We start from the raw sequence: 20,926 nt of genomic DNA, 5'->3' as shown, positions 1-20,926 counted from the left end.
ATGAAAATCCTCCACTGCTGCCGGGAGCTCGTGGGCGAGCGATAGAAGTTGTAGCTCCTGCAACAAACAGTCCCTTCAGAGCATCCAACACAAATCCGCTGGCGGTGGGAGGAGGCTGGAGCAAGAATTATGCAGTTTCTTCATTAAAATCCCATGTATGTGTGTGCGTGCACCGCAGGCGTGCTGGCAGCTGCTGCAGAAGAGCAGAGAATATGTGAGCTGGGGACCTTTGGGAGCCGTGAGTGGGCGATCTCTGCTGTCTGTGTCAATGGGACTTTATTTTGCCCTACGTTACGTGGCTGTCCTGGAGATCAAAAGGGGACAGAGCAGCAAAGTGCTTCCCAGCATCTGGAGCAAATGCTACAAAAACCAGGGTGGGATATTGCCTGGTGCTGTGATTTTGAGGTGAGCTGCAAACCATTCTGCCTTTGCAGTGGAAATCAGGCAGTTCCCAAACCTCTGCTCCTCCCTGTGTGGCCTGAGACTTTGTGCATGTGTTTGGAATAGAGAAAAGCAAAACTCTGGTTCTTGGTGGTTCTTCAGGCTGCCTGGGATTGGGAACTGAGGCCATCAGGCTTCGTCAGTGGGATGCTTGGCCCTGGCTTACAAGTGGGGTCCTGCATCTCACGGGAGGACGTGGGTGAGGGACAGAGGTGCTCCTGGCCATGGTGGATCTTCAGACCTTTGCTGGGTCATATCACAATGACCGAGGTCTGCAGCCTCGTGGCACCTGTGTGGTCTATAAGTCCACTGGGTCTATAAGTCCTTGTGCTGACATCCATCTTGGGAGTTGCACATCTGCTGCAGCGGCTGTGATTTGGTGATGGCTCAAAAAGCTGCATCACCCTGCAGGGTGGGACAGGCTGTGACCCTCCGCAGCGGGAGGCTGACGGTGTTTGCCCTTGTCCTCGCCCCAGCGTGTCATTGCAAAGCTCCCAGCCACCTTCGGCTGTAACGCAGAGCGCTGCGTGTCTCCGAGGCGATTGCAGTCTGGATGCAGGCGGAAAGCAATTCATTTCCCAGGGCAGGCACTGAACCCCAGCTGCTGTCTGCCTGCGCGTGGCAATTGTTAATGAGAGCTCTACTGGGGCGGAGCAGAGCCCTTCCCTGGGTGTATCCTGCAGCATTAGAAATATTGTGGTTATTTACTATGTTATTTCTGTTGATTGCCCTAAGAGCCCAAGAGAGGCCGTCTCCAAGCTTTTGTGATTGTATACCCTACTTTTGTGATTGTATCGAGAGGGTTGGAAATGAGAATTTAATCTCTGCATATTGCTGTGGTTCAGTGGTCAAATCCCAGACTGGCTGAGGCAGACCAGACTTTCCTCTGGAAATACTAAAACTGTTGGTTTGCTGATGGAGAGGTTGTCCCTTACAGCTCCCTAACTGCGGCGAGACTGCAGCTCCTTCCCGCGTGCCGGCCGCACCTTGCTCAGTCGGAAGGAGTTGGTGTTAGCAAAGTCCTACTTTTTAAGCTGTTGGAGCTAAACAGTAAATAATGCACATCAAAACGCCACCCGGGTACATGCTACAGGGCAACCTGTCGCGTTGGAAGAGGCTTAAGGTTTTCCATTGATTCACTCTGTAAAACGAGCCCTATCCCTGTTCGTTGCCCTCTGCAACTCTACTGGGTTGCTCCAGAATTGAAAACAATTCACCCAAACTGTGGTGTACCGTTTTTTTTCCCCACTGATGAATATTAACCCTGACAAATTCTTGAATTACCTTTGCTGTTCCCTCGTTGAGCAAGAGAACTGACAGCCAGTAGTACTAGAAAATAGCCCAAAGCTTCAGGTACTCACAGGCACTACCTGTGATTTCAAACCTCCTTTTCAAGCCACCCTCCTCCTCCTCCTTCCTCTCCCCTCCTGCAACTGCACTAAGGAATAACCCAGCAGTTTTCCTCCCCTTGGAGGGAACATCCATCCCTCTTCCTTGCACTTAGGTGCTTGTGTTCCCCTAAATATGTTTTCTAGTCCCGTGTCTGATTAGAAAAGGCCTTGGACTGTGAAAAGTGTGGGGTTTTAAATTATTTCTTTTTTATAATTACTCCTTCACTTCCTCTGCTTCTGGGGGAGTGGAAATTAGATTTGCTTTTGACACATGATGGTGATTATTTAAATCTATCCTCACAACTTGGGCTGCGGAGTGGGGAATGAACTAGTAGAAATTGTTATTGAATGAGGGCATCAGCTGGTGAAATAATTAATCCCCACACACGCACTCTTCCTCCCCACCTTGTAAGTCCTCCAAACACCCCATGATTATTTGTTGTGTCTAAAACAGCCTCTGCCTTACTCCCTTTTTAGCTGGCAAGAGGCAATTCGTTCCCTTGCCTGGGGCTCGGCTGCTGCTCCCGCACCGGGCTGGTTGCCTGCCACCTTGCAAGAAAGGCATCGCTCCCCCAAGCAGCGGTGCCCATCTAATTACCAGCCCGCCCCTGGCTATATTTCCCAATTAGGAGAATCAAGTTTTATGATGAAGCTTTGATAGAGGCTTTTAAAATCTTTTTTTCAAGCCCTTTCACATCATGCATCATTAGCGGTGGTAAATGAAGGTGTTTAGTGAGCTCATCCATCACGTCAACTCGGGGCTCTGACTCGTTGTTGTCAGGGCAAGTTTCCATCTCTGAATGAAAATCATGCTTTAAAATAACAGTGTGAGAGAGGATGGTGATAAGAGCACTGGAAGCACCGCAGCTCCTCGCTGCCGTGCGGAGGCGAAGGGCTGGACAAAACCTTTCAGCACAAAGGTTTTGGATGGTGGCATCTGGGCATCAAGCATTTTGAAGAGGCACCGAGGAGTATTTGGGCTGGATCTGGGTTGTTTCTTTTTTTTCTTGTGCATTGCTGCGGGGCTGGTAGGAGTGGGAGAGCCCAGGCGGGGAGGGTTAGACCGGAGAAGGCTGCGAGCCGTGCAGGAGGAGATGGCAGCTGGCATGGCTGGAGCTTTGGCACGGGCTCCTGCGTCTCAAGCCCAGCTACTCACAGCCCTGGTTTTCCAGTTGCTCATAACCAGGCATTTCCATCTGTCCCCTGGGAGCCTCACCCCATGGGTGACCCAGGCATAGACTTGACTCAGCCCCTTCCAGTTTGACACTTCGTCAATAGACGTGACAGTCCCTTGGCTCACGGGTGATGGGTTGGAGGAAAATGGTAAGAAGCCCCCCTCGGCCATGGGCTGAGCATCCCAGCAGCGCTCGGGGAAGTGCAGAAGGATCTTTTGCATCTCAAAAGGGGCTGGTTGGCACCTCCAAGAAGCGGGAGACTAAATTGCAGAGTGCAGACCCTGCCCATGTTCGATTCTCAGCTTTGGCTTTCGCATATCTTACCAACACACGGCAGCCTGTGCTTTGACACATCCCGGTCCCTGAGGAACGGGGCATTCAGCCCCAAGACTCATTTCTTTTGGCTAGCAACGTGTAGCCCAGGGTGGCAATATGTTCTTCCAGGTGTTTCACCCTCCCCTTGTCCAGTGTTAGCACCAGACCTGGAAGCCGGGGTGTTTTTTGGGAGGAAGCCATCCTCATGTGCTGGTCTCCTCGTGTGCTCAGTCTCTCGTGAAGGTCACTTCTCACCTTGCTGTTGGGGATGAGGATTATTCCTTGGCAGCACCTTGGCTAAGAGAAATGCCCATCTGGAGTGAGGCCTCTCCTGTGTTCCCTGGTTTAATCAGCTATTGGGTTGTGCTGGCCACTGAGTGCTAAAATGTGGCTCATCACCCTGAAGATGATGAGTTGGAGACTTGGAAAAAAACCCATATATATGTGTGTTCATGTAATATGGACAAATTTTTTACCTTCGGAAGCTTTGTTGTTGTGCTGATCCCTCCAGCATCGCTCATTCCCCTCTGATAGCCAGCTTGGAGCACAGCGGCACGAAACCTCATCCCTGATGGGTACAGAAGACAGGGAAAGGGGCGAAATGTTGCGTTGGGCAAGAGGGAGAGAGTGATGGGTTTGTGGGTTTATTGATAGAGCTGATAACAGGGCCTGCCTTTTATCAGATAAGCAGGTAGGTTACACAGCAAGGTGGGGAAAATTCCGGGAAGGTTTTTGTGGTTTCCCTGCTTGTCCGGTAGAATTTGCAGCGCCGCAGGGACTCGGGGAGCTGGGCAGCACTCGTGGTTTGCTGTAACGAGCAGCGCGTCGAATCACTTCTCTGTTACGCCCAGCTGCAAAGGCAGCCTTGGCAGCAGCTTCACCTCCGATGTTAGCTCTGGGGGAGGTGAATGCTGAAATCCCCAGCATCAGCGGGGCAATACTCTGCCAAAAGCAATGAGGTGCTGGGGGAAGAGGGGATTTTCTTTGGGCAGTTAAAGACACTCATCATTCCTGTTCTCTTTTGTTTGGCTTTGCAGCCCCAGAAATGGTAGTGGCTGCTTTCTGCTGACCTTGGGCTCATGGAAAGGGCCTATTAAAATAAAATAACTTTGTGAGCGGGTAGCAAAGCTGCACAAGAAACTGCCCAGCAGGAACGGGAACCTATAGGATGCAAATAAAGCAGGTTCAACTCCCTGCTCCAGTGAGCAACTTTTTGCTGTACTTCTAAAGAGAGGCGGACAGGGTAATAAACCTTCTCCTTGGAACAGAATCTGAAAAAGCTACAAAAACCATCCCTTTTTCTTTTGAAGACGTGAGCAGGGAATTAGCAGTGGATCAGGTTGTATCCTGTTATTCCTCAGCTGATGAAAGCTGAGGTTACAATGGTCGCTCTGTTCTGCTGTGCTGGGTAGGACCCGTTATTTTCCGGGCACGTTAATGTAAAGCAGATTGCATCTGCCAGCGCAGGGGGGCTGGAGGAAGCAGCCATACACCGGTCAGGTCTCATTAGCTTAACGCTGCTTAATCCCCAGGGGTCTCGTCCCCCTGTGAGTACCGTGTGCCCCGCAGGGACGCAGGACGGTGACAGTACAAGGGCTTTCTTGGCCAACATAACGCGTGTTTCTTGAAAGCCACACAAAACAGAACTTTTTTGGCTGGATAGATGTGCTAATTACAATTAAATACTGATAGCAAGGCCAAACGTCGGGTGAAACGCATTCACCTTGGCTGTCTCAATTTGCCCATCTCCTCTTCGTTTGGCAGCCGGTTACTCTTGCCACGGAGACCTCCTCACCGACGTGAACGCGGTCTGTCAGCAGGATGCTTGCAACGAGAGCCAGGGCGGGAGGTCGCTGACACCCTGGATGTGGTTGGAGGACACCAGCCCCATAGCTATGGGATGGCTGCAGGCTTGTCTGTCCTCCGCCCTGGGTGGGGGAAGCAGTACGCATCCCCCCCCAAAAAAAACATCTGTCTGAAACGTGTCCACAGTCAGGCTGAAGCAGAAGTAGGTGGTTTCCCTTTGATCCACCTACGAGAGCATCAGGACCCGTGTCGTGATTCAGACCCTCTCTTCGGACACCGCACGTGTGGGGACGGGCAGAGGTTTGACTTGAAGTGGAAGACGTGCCAAGGATTGGGAGGGTGAGGGGAAAATGGGGGGTGATATTAGCTCCTGGCCTTGGAGAAAACATCTTCCCAAACAGCGCGAGGGACAAGTGGGGACCCTGGGAGCCGGGCTGCCCGCTGCGTCTGTGCTCTGGCTCTCATCAGAGCAGCACAGGCAATAGGGGACCTCTGCCTGCCTAAACTCTTCCAAATGTGATCTGTGCTCCAATAAAATAAACAGTTTAGGGAAAGCGAAGCCCCAGGCACACACTTTGGCAGCTGATCACTCCCTAATTGCAGGAAGAGCAGTTGGGAGAGGGGTTGGTTTTTTTTTTTTTTTCTTCTTTGGGCTGGTTTCTGATGAGAAAACTGGGCTGGAGGATCAGAGTTGAAGCTTCTCTCCCCTCACCCCCGCGCCCCAGCAAAATTCCTGTTTTTTCCCCCTTTGTATTAATGGAATTCAACTTATTTCAAGGACCAGGAAACATAAACAGCCTCTAAAAAGAGTGAACCTCAAACCCTCAGTGAATGTCGGTTCGGTTTGATACATGCAGTTCTCTGCAAACTTTCCTTGGGCTTTTTGTTGTTGTTTGGCAGCACCAGGGGCAGGTTCGAGGGCTGGGAGAGGATTTTGGTGGGCAGAAGTAAACCGGAGCCAATGACTCCCAAGCTGCCCTGCCTGACTGTGTGTGTTTCCCCCACCCCAGAGCTCCCAGGGCCCCAGAAAGGGATGGAGATAATTAACAACATCCCCTTCCATCTGCAAATAGACGAGGTGTGTCAAAACTCGTTTCTTTTTCTCTAAAATTTGTGGCAAGGGGGACAGAGAGGGAGCAGCCACGCTCTTCCCCCGCCCCCCGCATTGGGGGTCACATCCAGCCCACTTGCAGGGTCGTTCCTTGCAACAATAAGACGAAGCAAAACCAAAGGGAGGGGTTGAAATGAAGGACTTCAAGCAACCATCCATCCCGGCTTTGCAGGAGGGGCTGGAGCCCCGGCCAGCGCTGCTGTGCTCCGTCCCCACGGGTCTCCCACCCTCACCATCATAGCCCCTTCCTCTTGCCCCTTCTCTTTCCTTTTTCCTCCTCTTCCTTTCAACTCACCGGTTTGGAACTGTTTTAAACATCTTGGCAGCAAATAGTATGTTTTTATGAGCAATTTCTCTTCCTACGGCCTCTTTCCTTTGGACACTGAGGACTACAACCCAATTCAAAGGTCCTTTTTTTCTAGTCAGACCAGAGCACATCATCTTCCTCTCCCTGCAGTGGGGAGCTGCTCATGTAAATCCAATAGTTACTTGAGTATTTTTAACATACTCAATCATAAAAGTCCTTTTCCAAGAGTCTTTTCAACATTTTCTTTTTGTTCTCTGTTAGAATTTAAAGAAAATGTTGTTTATTTTATTGCAAACTATTGTTTGTTTTAATGCAAACTTGAACAATTTCTTATTCTGGTCCAATTCTCTTCCAGGAGGTCATTTACAGAAGCAACAATCCCAACATGTTGTTTTCTTTTAAATTCTTGATTGTTTTTCTTTTGGCACTTGTGCAAATTGCCTTTTCTGCAAATGCATGTTATTAATGGGGGCGTCAGCTGCAGTTTCTTGTTACGCTGGAGTAGGGTTTGTTGGAAATATTCCAGCACAGTTTCTCTATAGGAAAATGCAGGTTTCTTGAGAGCAAAATGTATCATAGGCAGGAGTATATAAATACATCTCATTTGGGGGAGGATGGGGATAGAAAAATGGAGTACTCCAACAGCAGGGTATTTACATTTTTTTGCAATAAGTTAAATAGAGTTATAATTATAGCAAAGCATTTTGATGGATCCCAAATGCTTATTTTTAGAATTTTGTTTAGCAGGAAATTAAAAACAAGTTGGGAAAAATCCCTGTTCTTGTAACACATCAATGGTGGTTCTCATACAGAGCAAAAGGCCATCACTGAATACTTGAATCCAGCCTCCTCGGCTCTGGACCATGACGAGGAGCTGGCTGTGCGGCATGCAAATGAGAGCAGTTCTTCTGCTTAATTATCCCTACTGAAGATATTTATCAAGTTGCTTCTTTGGATAAGAGTGCTTCATTTTCCAAGAAGCTTGTTGCTTTTAAAGGTTTAATTGGGTCCTTTTACTAAATACCACAGAGATGCCGTGAAATTATGAGGCAAAAGTGATCTCGCAGCTGTAGACTGTTGGAAGCTGCAAGGAAGAGTGGTTTGCTGATGGAGCTTGGCCATGGGAAGGACTGGGTGCTAGTTTGGCCCATCCCAGAATTTTTATTTGGTTTAACCTTGCCACCGGACCTTCTCTAGGGGTTGCCATCGTAGGGCCCCATCAGTGGCTATAGGTCGCCAAAGTGCAGCTGCTTCTCCAGCAGCCTGGGCCTGAGCCCCAGCAGTGGGACTCAGATGGACTTTCCTTGAGTTCCCGGGTAATGGATCTGTGACTTCCACTTGGCCAATGTTAGTGGGTCAAATTTATGTGGTTTGGACTGAAAACTAAAAAACATTGCATGGGTTTTTTTCCCCTTTTAAATTCATTTCAGTTTGGTCCACGTGTCTGGTTCCTTTTTGTATGCTGAGATTTTTCTTCTCAGCTTCCAAAATCAATGTGGTCTTCGCACTTCCCACAACCCATGTGCCTGTGAAAGAGGGTGCAGAAGCCAGTCCTACCTGCAGTTTTTGCCCGAGCTGCCCGACCTTCCTTCCCCTTGGTTTCCCTTCTCCTCTGTGCTAGCACAAGGTTGAGGCACATCAGCCTTAGAAAGGGATTAAGTATTGCATTGCCAAAAGATTTAATGCAAAGAAAAATTCTGTCCTTTATTTCCTTTCCTCAGAAAGATGCTCTAGAGTGGAATCAGAAGCATTTTGGGAGATGTTAAAGTAAATTAATCCACCCAGCCCCAATCAGAGACTCTTCACTCTTTCTTCTGCTCTCTATTTTCTTCTGTGCTCTGTTTCTCCCCAAAGAGATGCTGGACCCAAAATACCAGTTTCCTTCCTCCACATGCACATTATTTTGAATATTAGGATGCATTTAGAGCTGGATCTGGGTCTTCAAGGTCTGAGCACAGCTGTCCAAAGCCACCATCACCTCCCAGATAACCCAGCCCATGTGACATACCCAGCAGAAGAGCTGAGGGCTGTGCCGTGAGTAGGACATCTGATGGCATGGTGACATCTCATCCCTTCACCACACCAGGGATGGGACAGCATCCCATCCGCTGTGAGGTGGGAACCCATCTGCAAGGTGCAGTTTGTGGGCTGTCCTCCTCGTGATCTGGGTTTGGGGTGATGTGCTGGCTTTTAGGCACCAAGGGCTGAGTGACACTGCTCTCTAGTGGATGGCTCCTCATCAAGCCGGTCAAGATGAAGGAGTTGAGGCTGGTGGAAAGGGCCAGCACTCATCCAGGGATAAAAATTGCTTTTCTTGTTATTTGTGTCACAAGCTTTCAGAATTTAATATGTCTCCATGGAGACATTACACACGCATGGAGTAATTTAGTAAAGAGATGTAAATCAAAGATGCTTGACTTCAACTCACCATGATGGGAAGGATTTACTGATCAAGATCTTCCTGATGCCAACAGTCCTTCCACAACCACACCATGGCCGAAGCCACGAGACCCATGTCAGTTCTCCTGGTACAGGGGATGCTCTTAGATGCACAGAAATTACTCTTCCCATCCAATACCCTGTGCACTTACCAAGGTTTGTGCCTGGAGTAGGGGAGGAACAGGCCTGTGTAGCTTGGTGTGGAGCCAAAGAAAATTCAGTGGGATTGGGAAAGGAAAGACGTGTAAACAAAGAGCTATTCCTGGAGCAGCCCGTGCACTTGGGCACGCAGAGGAGATATTGCAGCGACCAGCAGCGTGCAACGCAGGGGATCCTGCTGCAAGAGGAAACGTTAGGGAAACTTTTAGCGTTTCCTCCAGGTGTGCTCTTAACAAGATGCTTAAAAAAATGCAGCGCTGGATCCGAGAAATAGCCCAGAGTTTGGTCTTGCAATGGCAATAGGGGATCCTGTTCAGGGGTGTTAGGTGATGTGATACCCACAAAGCATTCCCAGCAGCCACAATTATTTTATAAATGGCCATAATAAAGTTAACTTTGATGTCACATATAGGGACCAAAATTAGGAGCAAAAACCCGCAGATGATGAGCTCCAGGCTGAGCGATCTGCCCTTCCTACCCCCCAAATCAGGTGGCACTCGCTGAAGGATGTCTAGACTTTATGACATGAAAACTGCAAAGCTTAGCAAAACTGGTAAGGATTTGGAACAAGAACAGACCAAAATAACTAATCCCCACTGGTACTTTCCCTCTTAACAGTAAAGACTTAGGAATTTCTTATGTGTTTATTGGTAAGCTCTAAAGGGGCTTTAAAATTACATATTTATATATTTAAAAATCCTCTTTACTGTGAATCTCTCTAAGGAGAGGAGTGAAATCTTTCCAAGCTACTCATTTGTAAAGGTGGTGAAAAACAGAGACTTTAAATTACGCCATTAATAAACCTCTAAACTTTCCTGTGGCAGCAAACAATGAACTAAACCAGCTAATGAATAATCACAACAGCACACACACACACACACACACACACTGAGGCTGAAGCGTTGGTGAGTAAAACTGAAGTAAAAGGTGAACGTGAGCTGTGGGGGTCCAACGTCTTCAGATTTTGGAGAACTCGGCAACTCCAGTTCTGAGCTGGGCCCTGGCTACATGATTTTTGGGTTTCATTTTTCATGTTTTGATGAGTGTGGGGCTTTTTTTAAACAAAAGAAAGAAAGAAAAAGAGGGAAGTATTCAACCAGGCAGCATCACAAACCTGTTAAAAGGGTTTTTTTGAACTTAGCTTGGTCACTGTAGTCCTTTCCGTGCCGCTGGTGTAAGTAGAAGCATTTTTGCTGTGGGACTGCAATGCCTCTCCTTAGTTTAAATAAAGAGCAGCTGCAAAACACACATACACAGGCACTTGCGTGTGTATTTTTATATCCCCCCAGCCTCCCGACACAGCCTCTGGACCAGCCGGTGCCTCTCAGGGCTCCTTGGCTGTTCCACCCTACGCAGCAGCAGGCTGCTCACATGGGATCAAACCACCAGCCCTTGCCCAGGCTCCTGGCGATGAAGCGACAGGGCTCTGCATTGGTGAATTACAGAATTTCTACAAATTACGCTCCAGGACACAAACTCAGCCATTTTTTTTTAATTTTTTTTTTTTTTTTTAAAATCCTAACATGACTTTTGATGTTACCAGCCACAGCAGTGCCGTGTCCGCTTTGGACCTCCCACAAAGCCCTTGATCTCACTGATATCCCATGGCTGGAGCTACGAGGTTAATTTGAGCTCTGTGTACACACTCCTTCCCTTTTATCCACTGGGAGTTTAGTCTTTCAGCATCAGTGGGTGTCCCTCGGCTCATGCACTGAGAGATGGAGAAAGAGCAGTGTGTTCTCATCCTGTCTGTTTTAGTCATCCTTATTATTATATATAGAGAATATATTATTATATATACCTCAGCCACATTCCTCATTTATGCAAAATAATTATATTTTCTTGTCTCTTCTCCTCCTCTGAGGCTGGGGGAGCTTAACCCCTTTGTCACCATTATTACTAACAGAGTACCTGCACTTGCTGCATTTGTTTGTATTCTTTCCCTCCCTTTCCAAAATATCTACTCCAGTGTTTGACTGTCATCATTTGAAGCAGGAGTAGGGACTTTGAAAAACCTCATTTATACTTATCTTTGATACCACCAGTATTTCAGGGCAAGTCTTTCATCCCAAGACTTTTTTTCCTGATGACTCATTATGTTCAATAATTTTTTTGCTGACATTTTCGTAAGTCGTTTTCTCACCAGTGATATCATATAAATGTCTCACTGTAATTCTTCACTCTATGGGGCTGCCTCTTCTTCATTCCTTGAGCTGTTCCTTTGCCCTCCAAGGAAGTGGCTCAACAGCCCATTTATACTTCATTACATGACACATCAGCGTCTCACGTCCCGATTTGTGCAGTGCTTTAGAGAGACGGCATGAATTTAAACCAAGAGGAAATCCTTTTCTTTTAATTCTCTTTGATCTAAAGAGCAATGTTCTTGTTCATGGGAACATTTTCTGATCTGATTCAATACTGCATGCGAAATAGCTTTCAGTTCAGCATGAGTGTGTATAAATCGGCATCCTGCCAAAGCATTATCGGGGTTTAGTGCACGGTTGTATACCCAATCCTATCATTACATCCTTCAAAACCCCATATACTGTTTCCAGCTGGGGGAAAAAAAAATCTGTGTCTTCCCCTATGGAATATCCTCATAAAATGTGAGGATGAAACCAAGTGGGTGTAACTGATCCCCCACTAAAGCTCATAGGGATTTGTTTAGTGGTAAGATCTTCCTACAGAGATTTGGGGCCATTCTGTGGCAAACTTTATGGCAGGGATAAAAGTTTTTACAGCTGTTTGTTAACATAATATCCTCCTCATTTCCATGAGATGGTTCAGAATATCCACAGAACTATTTTTATTAAATCTTGTTTGGGGTTTGTTTGTTTGTTTCCCAAGGGACAGATTGAGCGTAGGCTGCTGCAAGCCCAGCACAAGCCCAGGGCTGCTCTGACCCAGTGAGCTGGGAGATTTCCGCTGCCTTTGATCCAGACTGCAGATCTTCAGGGCAAAAAGGCTATTTGTACAAGATAATCAATCCGTTTCAGCAGGTATTCGCTAAATCCCTCACAAGGGGAGAAGGATAAAGCCCTAGTGAGAAATTCTCTTTTACTTGCTGGCAGAAATTGTGTGCATGCAGGGGAAAAAAAAATGTGAAGCAATATTGAAAGCAGCTCAAAACAAAAAAAAAATGAGCTGCCCTTAAGTTATCCCCATTCCCCCTGTGTTATCTTCTTGGTTTTGCTAAATTAAAGCCACACTAGAAGCCCCACAAGAAGTCACACGAAGGCAGACGGCCAGCATCGCTCCGTGCAGGGGATATCCATGCTGGATAAAACAAGGATCAGACCCTGAATGCTTATTTTAGCCACGCTTTTAAATGGTTATCACTTATTTGCAGGGATAGTATGTGCTTTATTTGACACTGAGATCCCGGTATAACCAGCTCTGGGCTCCTAGACAGCAAAACAAGGGTAATTTAGGTGATCTGGGTTTTTTTTTTCAGTTTAGGTGGGAAGAGTTTGTTACAGAGGCATCGCCCTGGCCCCAGCCTCACTCCACCTCACTCGCTGGGGCTGCTTCCAAAAAATGATCCGGAGATACATATGGGAGGGAAGTAGCTGCCAACATATTAATATAATTTTTTTTAATTATAAATATATTATTTCATTAGTTTCCTTCACAGTGTTGCCAAAAAATTACCAGCAGAGCGAACCAGGTCGCATTAACAGCTGTCTTTCTGCCCACATACAGGTTAAATGAGACCTTGCAAAGGGATAAGTATAGCTCTTGCTAATTGACTGCGGAGGTGTGTGTTTGTTTGAGGTTTCAGCTAACCCAGCAAACCACGAGCTGGCACTAATAGAAGTGCCACCGCAGCAGGGAAATGGGTCCCCAAGGCCCAGGAGAGTTTAGTGAGAGTCCAGACGTGTTAAGCACCAGGATATTATTGATGTACCCGCTGGAGCTTCGCACCGGATCATTTAATAATACTTTTTGCAGTGTATGATCTGTCTTGCCATAAGAAAACAAAACAAACCAAAACAAACCAAAACAAACCTTTTATATTAAACAAGGAAAACATGAGTGGTTCTGTACCTTTTTTAAAAGCCCTCTTGTTCTCCTGCTCTTGTTCTCCTGCTACTGAGGTGTGCTTGAGGACTGACCCCCCCTGCCTAGGTGAGTTATTTCTACCAGAGCTCCCAGAGTTGCTTACTCCTAGAAATTTTGAGCTACTTTTCTCATGCTAACTAAGCTTTAAGACTGACCTAACACTGTTAAAGTGAAGGCCCAGCTCTTTGGATGAATGAAGCTTAGATTCAGCTGGATGATTTTGATCTGAAACACATCCCCGTGGAAGAGCAGCTGAGGATCTCGCCTAAGGCCAAGGGGATTTGCATCGATTCATTGACATAACTTTTCTCTGGCTGGTTTGAGTCTGGGCAGCTATTTGCCTACAGCTGCACCTGATGAAAAACTAAGCCCAAGTTAGTAATTGCCCTGGCTTAAACTGAGCAGCCTGGGCTACCAGAGTGAGCAAAACAGCCTCATGCCTTTGCCCCCTTGCAAAGCCCGGCTTAGTGCCGATGGCAGGGGAAAGGGATGAGGGAGCAAGCCCAAGCTCTGACCCTTCCTCCAGCCCCTTTGCACAGCCTGGTTCACAGTGGGCATCCAACAACCAGTAGCATTATCCCTCACACCCCTCTCCACTTTGCAGTGCAAGGTTGGTAACAACTCATTTAGTTTTAAGGTGACGTGGAGGGGTGTAGCAGATGCATCCCAGCTTCATTGCATCTTGTGGCTGAGAGAAGCCCAGATGGGAAAGTGCTAATTGCACCATTGCACCAAAACTAAACAAAAAAAGATTAAAATTATAGAAATGGTGTGGCCAGCCTTTTGCTAAGCAGCCTGCGTGAATAATCTTTCCCAGGGCAAACCAGCAACTGAAACGTGCAGGTAATACCAACCAGTGGCAGCAGCTCTCAGTCATTAGCCTTTGCTCCCGCCCCAGCCCAACCGTTGGCTCATGTGTATAATAAGTCACAGGCACTTAATGAGCGAAGATTTGTTAAAAAAATAAACGTTTCCAAACAGATTTCTGTGCCTTTGACACAGGTTCAGAGCCTGCCGAGGGTGATCCTAGGCTGGGGCTTCTGATTGTTGGTAAAGCCCCAGTCCACAGTAAAAATACCTAGCAAAGGGCAGCTCATCCATCAGGCTGGTTTGGTTTCTTCTCTTCAGACCACACGTGCTTATGGTTCCCACTGGATTGCCTGTGCCCAGGGAGGGATGCTGTGTTTTAACCCCAAAATCCCACTGGGCTGAGTAGGACCTGAGCTCTGTGCCAGCGCTTCGGTTTGTATCAGCTAAAGCTGTTCCCACAAAGCCAGAGGACGGACCCACTTGGATTTCACCCGAGCTGGAGACACGAAACCACATATTAAATAAATAATACACCCATAACCCCCCGCGTGCTGCCACTCTCTGGTTTCGCTGCTCCTGGTGCCGTACGCAGAAGGAAATGCCTTTCCCTCTGCCTCCAGCTGCTTTGGGTTTGCTCCTGTAGATCTTGCCCCTCCTGTGATCACCCATCTCCTCAGACTCCTGCCTAACCATGCTGGATACATCACTTTTCTCCTGATTTCTGTTCTTGAGACACCATTATGGAATTTTTTTCTTCCCCCCCACCAATGGACAAGATGTTTCTCATGATCTGGCACAACCTCACAGACACCACATGTCAAATTAAGAGACGGGTGCTATTTCTTGCAAGACATCCCAGATGTTTGCTGTTCTCCCCATCTCCCATGACTTCCTATCGAGGTCCACCAGGTTTGCTGCCTGGACCCTCCCCCAGCCTGGGGCACAAGCATGGTCACAGCAGATAGCACTTGCTGAGCTGCCCCGGTTCGCTCACCCAGTGTATCCCAACGCTTTCTTTATGCCAGGGCTGCAGTCAGGAAGATGGATCAAAATTAACCTCAGGTCTCCTGGGTACTTAGAATTAGAAGGTTAACTGTTGGACTCAATGATCCCAGAGGTCTCTTCCAACCTGGTTGATTCTGTGTGATTCTGTAATGAGAAGTCAATCACTCTTCTTAACGGTGGTAGAGAAATTGGCCGACTGCTGCGCACACCCACGTTTTAAGGACAGGAAATTAATTTGTTCAGCTGCCATTTGGGCTAGTGCCACCCGAGCTTTCTTTTGGGGAAGTCTCGCTGTCTTCCCTAGATCCCGCAATGCCCTTCCTGGTCTTTCCCCTCCTGCCTGGCTCGAGCCTGCTCCAGCCCACAGCAATGTCCCCTGAACTCCTCTCTTCAAACATAAAATCCCTGAATAACACACAGCAGCTGAGCAGTTTCTGGGGCATGAAGAGAGGGGAAAATTGATTTCCTGAAGGAAACCTCAACATGGCACAGGCTTGTTTAGGTGCAATTCAGTCATTTTGCTGGCAGCACAACAGGCAGGTGCCTTTCTGTTGGGGCAGGTGGGTTGCACTGGGCCACGTGAGCCTGTAAAGGGCTCAGGGCACCATGAACCAAAAACAAAACCCAAAATTTAGTTCTTTCCTATGGGGTGTTCCCTGAAAACAAATAGTTCATGTGAAACGACTGTGATCCGAGAGCCAGATGATGCATCCAGCCCCGATTTCGATACCTGCTCTAGTCGAGGAGGGTCTGTGAAGTTGCCTCCCTTTCTGCCACGGTGCAATATCAGAAAGCCATGGCTTGAGTGCAAATGGAAACTGGGACGAGAGCTTGTTTTCCTAGTGTTTAGCCAAGCATCTAAGTGCAAGCTGACTTTAATCCCAGTGCTTATCTGCATCCATTTCTTCCTTGTAATAAGATCTTCAAAGGAGGAGTAAGAACAAAGTACTGTTAAACAGACCATGGAGCATAATCCAGCATCACCGAGGGAACTCTAAAAGAGATCTTTCACCCCTTCCAGCCTCCCCATCACAACCTGGTCAGTTTTCGTGAGATGTTTCTGATCTAAAAAACAGCACCCAGGAGTTTGCCTGCTCTCACCATGGCTTGGCTGGGTCATAGCCAGGTCTCTATAGCCAACCTGTGGCCATGGACACCCAGCACATGGCTTTTGTGCCGTTCAAGAGAGAAGGGTAGCTCTGGATTTGGAGACTCTCTTGTTAACTGGCACACAACCTTTGGAGGAAAGCTCTCGGTTTTCCCCTTGTTTGAAACAAGAGTCTCTGGGCAGTCAGCTCTCGTGGAAGAACTCGCCCAGAGGAGAGAGCGGAGCAGCATCTTGGCCCTGAGTCCTCCACAGCATTACGTTAGCTGGCCAACAGCTTAACCCCACGTGCAAACGCAGTTGCTTTCTAAACCAGTGCACATGCCTGTATGTGATGGCAGGCAGGACATCAGGGCAGCCCTGCCACAGCTTGTTCTCTGCTGCTAAACCCAACATAAATCCAGTTAAGCCAGCTGCATCGCCGACTGCCTCAGCTGCGTTGCCCCACAGGCGAGGTGCCCTCCTGCTGTGATGTGGAAATCACTGCCTGTTGACTCAAAGGCAGGCAGCTAATAGTCCACAGGGACTTGACAGACAGACAAGTAAGTCTCTGTGACTAGTGCCATACCCTTGGCAGAGCGGACATGCACGGCAGATCATCATCCATACCTTCACGATACCTCATACAACCTCCACGCTCCCAAATATTATTGCCCTCCAGATTGTTAGTTAAACGTGAGCACTTAAATCACCCCCATGCACACGTGCATTGCAAGAGCCATCCTTCACCAGGGGACACCTCATGGCACTTCCCCTTCGGCTGCTGGGCTGATCCAGGCTTTCTGCTCTCCCTGGCCCTCCCCTAGCACCTTGAGACACACTGGCGTGGAGCAGACTCTTTAACTGTACATCGTAGCAATTTCAGCCTTCCTGTTATTATTCCGAAAAGTTTGTCAGGAGATGATGACTTTGGAAAGTACACACCCACCCCATGCATTTTTGGGGGGTTTATTTCCATAGAACTGCAGGTGTGTCACTCCTCCTTGGCTTGCAAGCCTCCAGTACATCAGGTGGCCGTGGCAAAAACTCCTCATACCCCAGTGATGAACATGGGTATTGCTCAGTCAACAGTAACATGCTTTGGTGCTTACAGATAACCTTCATTTACTTCCACCTTGCCTCTGGTCTAAGTTATTCCCAACACCTTGCAAGGTTGTCTGCCTACGTGCATTATTTATGAATTAAAACTCATAATTATTTATGAACTAAAATTCACCACTCTCTAGCTGTGTTACTCCTCAAGGGAAAAGCCCAACGCCTACCAGCCGCCTGCACACACCCCCAGATCACAAACAGCTCGTGGCTTTGGGTGCACAGCCATGGGACTGGCCGTAAAACACCTTACCGTGCCGTGCAAGACAAATTTCCAGCAAGGTGTGTTGGTACCGGAGCAGATGCACTCGAGCATCTTGTGCAGGGAAGGTGGTGGGCATCGCTCGGCGGCTGAGAAAAGCAGCGTTAGTGCTAGTTTGCATTCTTCAGCTAGAAAAACCAAGAGGTGCTGGGCAGAAGGGTTCCCCCGGCTCAGGCTGGAATGAAAGGCAAAAGCGTTTCCGCAGCTGGCTGGTTTGGCACGAGGGTAGGGAGGTTTGGCACCACGTGTGAGCTCACCAAGCTGACATGAGCAATTAGCGTGCATGGGGCTCTTTTCACCTCCTAATTCACTCAGAATAATTAATTAGCAAAAAGTCCTCAGCAGTGCTAGTCTGCTGACAGGGCCTGATTGCAGATGTGTTCTTTGAGTCGCTTTAGAAGATAAATTGACCTGTGAAACTCCAGTCTAGCTCATGCTAATGAGTCTCTGCAGGGCCATCGTGAGAATTAATTCATTTATCTAAGGATTTCTCCGTAGTGCTCATCTGCTCAGCAGCTACTCTGAAGAGACATAATAGGTGTAATACACTGGAAATACCAGAGCAAATCACCTGACCCTGGAGGGGTCTATCCTGTATTTGCTGTCTTGGGCTAAAGTCATTCTAGGCCAGGTCCTCAGTCTCCCTCCTCTACAGCTGAGAGGACCAACACATGTCCTCCTGCTCAGAGAGCTTCGTAATCAGCAATGGGAGAAGCGTTACACCAGCAATTCCTGTCCACTAATCAAGGGCTTCCTTACCCTTTTTTGCACCTTTAAAAGCAGCAGGATCGGCTCTTTATTCCAGGGGTTTGCAGTGGCTGTCAAGAACTCTGCACTCTTTCTGAATTATGTTTTTTTTTAATATGGTCTCCTTGTTTCTGGCCATCTGCTATTAATAAACAGCCTTGAAATGTCTCTCTGCCCCCAACTGCACAGACAGGCCTCTACAGAAGAGATGGCTCCAGTCAAACATCCTACCTAAATAACTCATGTTCTTGTCCCCTACAAGAGCGGCCAGGGAGCCCAAAGCGATGCCACCATGCAGAGATGTCCCTCCACATTAACATCCCTCTCCTTTTCTTCCCTTGCAGCTTGAAAGCTGTCCTGATGGGGAAGCCTCAGGACAACACAGTGGACTTGTCAGGCATCCCGCTGACGCTGAAAGACTTGGACCGTGTCACATCCTACCTCCAGCACAGCTCGGAGCACATCGACACGGTGGAGCTGTGCTTCACGGAGCTGACGGACGACATGCTGCTGCAGCTGCTGCCGGCCCTCTGCGTGCTGCCCCACCTCACCACCCTCTCCCTCAATGGCAACCGGCTCACCAAAGCCATCCTACGGGACTTCACCGAAATCCTGAAGGACCCCAAGAAGTTCCCCAGCGTCACCTGGATCGACCTCGGCAACAACGTGGACATCTTCTCCTTGCCGCAACCCTTCTTGGTCAGCCTAAAGAGACGATGCCCAAAGCAAGGCAACTTGCCAACCATTCTGGAGTTCGGTGAGGGTCAGGTAAGCGATTTGGAGAGCCAAGATGGCCTGGCTGAGAGCCAGGAAGATCTGCGAGCTGGACCAGGCAAGACTGACAACACAGGCTTGCAGCAGGCAGACAGAACAGTTGAGGCTGGGGAGCTGCCCAACTCGGAGCAAGGTGCTGTGACACCACAGACATGATGTCCGGCTCCATGGCTCTTGGGTAGGTGTGTTGAGCAAAGATGACTTAAAACCGAGACCTCAGCGTTGGAGGTCCTGGCAGAGGGTCGATTCACACGGTGGGATGCTTTGGGAGTCCAGACTGCTGCCTTCCTCCCGTATGATGAATGTCAACTTTTTTGTTTTCAAAGAACACCTAAAGGTGATCGCGTTGAATACTTGTATTTTATAAAAGCTGGCCAGGTATTTTTAAACATTAGTGACGTGCTGTGCTTTTTAACCTCTCAAAAATGCACCTCCAAGGTGGTGTAATACGAGGCCCTTTCAGAAGAGCACAAAAGGGGAGAAGAAGGTGCCCAGTCTTTGCAGGGAGGAGCTCCCTTTCCTTAGCGCTGGATGTATCCAGACCCTGGCTGCTCTCCCACGCATGATGGATGGACAGTGGTCACCCCAAAGAGGACTGCTGCTGAGACAAACCTTAAGTCCTTTCCAATCCTGACTTCAGGAGTTGCTGATGAATAGTGGATCTGCTGAGATCCAACGCAAGTCTGATCACACGCTAACTAGGGGTGGATTCTCTTAGCAGCACGAGCCAGCCCCAAGGGAGAGCTTTGCTTTCCTGGTGCAGAGCTAAACCCCAGCCTGCTGTGTGCCTGGACGCCACTCTTGCCCTCAGCCTTACTGAAATCGGGTAGGCACGTGTGCTTGCCTGGTATTTATTCAGATGTGAAATCCAGTTTCCCACCAGCTGTGCTGCTGTCATAACTCCAGATCTTTTAACGTGGTTCCTGGAGCTTGCGCCGGCAGCGCTGGGAGTGAGCATTTGGTCCTTTTTGGGGAGTGATCTGCAAAACCGAGAGCCAGGGCTCAGCTCAGGTTCATTGCTGACAAAAGAGACCACAATACTGAATATTTTATAAAAGAAAAATAATCCTGGGGTTCATCCCTGTGTCACTGCCACTGAGGGCTCGGCGGAGGCAGCCAGCTGGAGATCCAAAGCCTCAGAAAGGCTGTTGGGTCACTTGGCTGTGTCCATCGCCCCCCGGACCAGAAGTGCTTTGTTTCTAAAAATGTTGGTTTGTTTTTTTTTTTTCTGAGAGACACGGTTTTGATTTTATTTTTGATGGAAAAATGGATCACCCCAGAGCAGCAGCGCTGGAACGTGCACTTTGGCTTTTGAACCAGAATTGCATTTGATCCTAAACCTGGGGGAGGGCAGAAAGTGTGTAAAACTTCCTCTCCCGTACGTCCAAAGGACCAAACACGAGTCCCTTTGCCCTTTTCTATGTGTTCAAAGCCCTTCCCCTGACCAGCTTCACAGCATCATTCTCCTGGCTCCCAGCAGTGACCCTCTGGCTTTGCTTTTTCTGGGTGCAAACGCAGTCAGACTCTTTGATCATCTCTTTGGCTCCGTTCATTTAACATCACTGCACGGGGAAGCTTTTTCCGGAGGGGCTTCATGCTGTCCGTGGTTGTTTCTCCTCCGTATGCAATCAAATAACTTAGAAGAAACTCTGCTACTCGTTTTAATACATTTGGCGAAGTTCAGTATGATTTGCATGTAGCCAAGCTTTTCTCCTTTTTTTTTTTTTTTTTTAATGCTAACTCTTTCCAACAGGCATGAAAAAAAACTTTGCAGTGAATAAACTCTTCTGTTTGAAATAAAGGAGCTATCCATAACCAAAATAAATGACAAACGTTTAATAAAGACCCAGCGTTGAATTTTTCCTCTGTACGGGCTGAAATGCCCAGCTGCAGCTCAGAGCACCCCAGCAAAAAAAAAAAGGGCT

The 20,926-nt window shown here is 48.2% G+C and overlaps 1 protein-coding gene across 1 annotated transcript in view; it reads left to right on the top strand.

The window, feature by feature from the left end:
• Positions 1-20,228, top strand: part of LRRC75A (leucine rich repeat containing 75A) — an 89,301-nt gene extending 69,073 nt beyond the window's left edge. The window contains exon 4 of the mRNA XM_068415788.1: positions 18,572-20,228. Within this exon, the coding sequence (XP_068271889.1) occupies positions 18,572-19,157 (586 nt within the window). The 3' untranslated portion in view covers positions 19,158-20,228. The remainder of the gene's footprint in view (positions 1-18,571) is intronic.
• The last annotated feature ends 698 nt before the right edge of the window (positions 20,229-20,926 follow it).

Source organism: Nyctibius grandis, chromosome 18 (genome assembly GCF_013368605.1).
Source record: "Nyctibius grandis isolate bNycGra1 chromosome 18, bNycGra1.pri, whole genome shotgun sequence".
Classification (NCBI taxonomy): domain Eukaryota; kingdom Metazoa; phylum Chordata; class Aves; order Nyctibiiformes; family Nyctibiidae; genus Nyctibius; species Nyctibius grandis.
Note: the sequence above shows the minus strand (reverse complement) of the source record. Positions and strands in the feature narration are given on the sequence as shown.